Source organism: Nicotiana tomentosiformis, chromosome 4 (genome assembly GCF_000390325.3).
Source record: "Nicotiana tomentosiformis chromosome 4, ASM39032v3, whole genome shotgun sequence".
Classification (NCBI taxonomy): Eukaryota; Viridiplantae; Streptophyta; class Magnoliopsida; order Solanales; family Solanaceae; genus Nicotiana; species Nicotiana tomentosiformis.
In genome coordinates, this window is record NC_090815.1 from 19359601 (window position 1) to 19363703 (window position 4103).

A 4103-nucleotide genomic window follows, 5' to 3' on the forward strand; every position below is an offset into this window, starting at 1 on the left:
AGGGCACAGGATGCCAAGTGTTAGGGTTCACGTATTGAGACCCGTGAGTTGTGAATTTGTCCGAGGTTTGGTACCTCGTGGAGTTGTTGGCTAAAACCTGATGTAAAAAGGGTTGTAGTTGCTGAGTTATTGCTTTTCCTTGGTGTATTTGTGATTCCGGATTTATGTTGTGTTCCATTCACCTTTCTGTGTCATTTTCGTGATATTTTGCTGATATTTGTTATTTCCTTCCTTATTGCCATTACTATACCATGAGCCATATTGCATAGTCTTTATGTAGACATCATACTTCTGTTATTCATGTACTTATATCTGTTCAGTTAATTAGACCAGTGGGTGTTTTGACTGTCCCTCGTCTCTACTCCACCGAGGTTAGTCTTGATACTTACTGGACACCGCTGTGGTGTGCTCATGCTACTCTTCTGCACATTTTTGTGCAGATCCAGGTACTTGTTCGTTAGCTAGTTGTGTGGATTGTTGCTGTGGAGACTCAAGGTAAACATGTTGCTGTATTCGCAGGCTTCGGAGTCACCTTCAAGTTTTCATTTTGCACTGTTCATTCCTGTTTCTGGACAGTTGTATTTAGAGGCTTTCTAGCAAACACTCTGTAGCGCTTATGACTTGTACTATCGGTTTTAGGAATTGTAAGAGATTTCTATTTAACATGCTAGATATTATTTAAATAGTGTTGTTTCAATTAATCTTAGGCTTACCTAGTCCCTAAGACTAGGTGCCATCACGATACCAAACGGAGGGAAATTTGGGTCGTGACACCCGCCTTAGCCTCGTCACTACTTCGTCGAGGTTAGGCTCGACACTTACAGAGTACATGGGGTCAGTAGTGTTGTACTCATACTACTCTCTACACTTCTTGTGCTGATTATGGAGTCGGTCCCAGCGGCGGTCAGTAGCATGCTCCGGTTGACTATCAGCTGGGAGACATGAGGTACAGCTGCTCGGCGTTCGCAGCTCTGAAATCCTCTCCCACTTTATCTTAGCTGTGTATTTTCCTTTCAGACAACTTTACTTTTATTCAGACCTTTATCTATAGTATTCTAATAGCTCGTGCACTTGTGACATCAGATTCGGGTTGTAGTAGAGATTTCAGTTGTTATGTTTTTCGCTCCTTACTTCAGAATTTATTTCAGTTATTTCGGTTTCTTATTTATTATTTAATTTAAACTATTAAAAATGGATAAATTACTCTAACGTTGGTTTGCCTAGCAAGTGAAATGTTAGTCGCCATCACGGTCCCGAGAGTGGGATTTTTGGGTCGTGACAAGTTGGTATCAGAGCACTAGGTTGCCTAGGTCTCACGAGTCATGAGCAAGCTTAGTAGAGTCTGGAGGATCGGTACGGAGACGTATGTACTTATCTTTCAGACGCTATGGCGTTTAGGAAACATGTCACTTCTTCCTATACTATCGTGCGATTTTATTCTATCATTGATGACCGAACCCTTCTATTCTTGTTCTCTCGCGAATGGCGAGAAACACACTACATCTACCGCCGGACATGAGCTGGAGCTTCATGTGGCAGCTACGACTATGGGCCGAGGTTGCGACAGAGGCAGAGCTCAGCCTAAAGCTCGAGCAGCAGCACCGACAATGGAGCCTCAGGTAAATTTTGATGAGGAGGTTCCAGCTCAGACTGTACTTATTGGACCAGCTCAGGTCCCGGAGGGGTTCACAGCCACACTAGTACTGCAGGACACTCTAGTTCGTTTGGTGGGCCTTATGGAGAGTGTGGCCCAGAACGGTACCTTTCTGGTGGAACCAACTATTTCTCGGGCTGGGGGAGGAACACAGACTCCCACTACTCACAGTCTGGAGTAGATAGCTCCATAGTATCAGACTCCTGCAGCCCCGCCAGGAACTAGAGGATTATCTTGATCACTCCCACGAGGTTATTGCGGAACATAGGTATAGTTGAGACCAATGGGGTCGACTTTGTTGTGTTTCAGATGACGGGTTCCGCCAAGAGATGGCGGATAGATCATATGTTGACCAGACCAACTAGGTCGCCTGCACTTACTTGGGATCAGTTCTCATAACTATTTCTAGAGACGTTCCTCCCTGTCACACTGAGGAGAATTACCGCAGGTAATTTGAGCATCTCCAGCATGGCAGTATGACTGCCACCCAGTACGAGACTCGATTTGTGGACTTTGCTCGCCATGCCACTATCCTACTTCCTACTGAGAAGGAGCGGGTGAGGATATTTATTGAGGGGCTCACTTACACTCTTAGACTTAAGATGCCCAAAGAGACATGGAGTGATATTCCTTCTAGAGGGTCGTTGATATTGCCAGATGTTTCGAGTTGGTTAGTGCTCAGGAGAGGGGGCCGGTATCAGATAAGAGGACCCGTTATTCTAGTGGTTTCGGTGGTGCCTCATCTAGAGGTAGGGGTGCTTTTGGTAGATGCCATCCTCCCAGGCCATTTCATTCAGCGCTTCAGGCATCTCACAGTGCTTCTGGGGGTCATGGTCCTTATGTACCTTATTTTGGGAAGCCAACCTATAGTGCACCATCAGTTCCTATCAGTGCGCCTCCGATACAGAGCTATCACCGTGTTTATCTAGACCGTTCAGGACAACTTCAGTTCCAGCAGCCATAACAACAGGATGGATGTTTTGAGTGTGGTGATTTTGGGCACATCTGGAGGTCATGTCCCAGGTTATTGGGTGGCATTCCACAACAGAGTTCTTGTGACATAGTTCCGGCATCAGTTGCTCCACCGCCTGCTCAACCAGCCAGGGGTAGGGGTCAGGCAACCAGAGGTGGGGGTCAGGCCATTAGAGGGGGAGGCCAGCCATCTAGAGGTCATCCTAGAGATGTAATTCAGAGTGGTACGGCCCAACCCTGATGTTATGCTTTCCCAGCTAGGATTGAGACCGAGGCATCTAACGTCGTTATCACAAGTTTTGTTCCTGTTTGCCATAGAGATGCTTCAGTTCTATTTGATCCGGGATCTACTTACTCATATGTGTCATCCTATTTTGTTGCATATCTGGTTGTGCCTCATGATTCTTTGAGTGCTCCTATGTATGTGTTCACGCATGTGAGTGATTCTATTATCGTAGATCGTGTCTATCGCTCATGTGTGGTTACTATTTGGGATCTTGAGACTAGTGTAGACCTTCTACTTCTTGATATGGTAGATTTTGATGTCATCTTATCATACTATATTTGACTGTCGCGCCAAGACGGTGACCTTAGCCATGCCTGGGTTGCCTCGATTAGAATCAAGGGGGACTCTTAGCCACTCTACCAGCAGAGTTATTTCTTATGTGAAGGCTCGACGTATGGTCGAGAAGGGGTATTTAGCCTATTTAGCCTATGTTCGCGATTCTAGTATGGAGGTTCCATCCATGGATTCAGTGCCAGTTGTTAGTGAGTTTCCAGAGGTGTTTCCTGCAGACCTGTCGGGGATGCCACCCGACAAGGATATTGATTTCTGTATTGATTTGGCTTCGGGAACTCAACCCATTTCTATTCTACCATATCGTATAGACCTGTCAGAGTTGAAAGAGTTGAAGGAACCATTGCAAGATTTGCTTGATAAGGGCTTCATTAGACCCAGTGTCTCGCCCTGAGGTACGCCTGTGTTGGTCGTGAAGAAGAAGGATGGGTCGGTGAGGATGTTTATAGACTATCGGTAGTTGAACAAAATCACTATCAAGAACAAGTATCTGTTACCGAGGATTTATGACTTATTTCATCAGCTTCAGGGTGCCAAAGTGTTTTCGAAGATTGATTTGAGGTCTGGCTACCATCAGTTGAGGATTAGGACATCTGAAGTTCCTAAGACGGTTTTTCGTACTCGGTACGAGCATTATGAGTTTCTAGTGATGTCATTTGGGTTGACAAATACCCCATCTACATTTATAGATTTGATGAACTGGGTGTTCAAACCCTATTTGGATTCTTTTGTGGTTGTATTCATTGATGACATCTTGATCTACTCCCGCATCGAGAAGAGCATGGGCAGCATCTTTGGATTGTACTTCAGACTCTGAGAGATAGCCAGTTATATGCCAAGTTTTCAAAGTGTGAGCTTTTGGTTAGACTCAATGGCCTTTATTGGGCACGTCGTATCGGC

The 4103-nt window shown here is 45.3% G+C and overlaps 1 protein-coding gene across 1 annotated transcript; it reads left to right on the forward strand.

The window, feature by feature from the left end:
- The first annotated feature begins 1607 nt into the window (after positions 1 to 1607).
- LOC138909334 (uncharacterized) lies at positions 1608 to 3597 on the forward strand. The gene is made up of 3 exons (XM_070200522.1): positions 1608 to 1758; positions 2884 to 3062; positions 3163 to 3597. Exons 1-3 carry the CDS (start codon positions 1608 to 1610, stop codon positions 3595 to 3597), a joined length of 765 nt encoding a protein of 254 aa, XP_070056623.1.
- Positions 3598 to 4103: the final 506 nt, after the last annotated feature.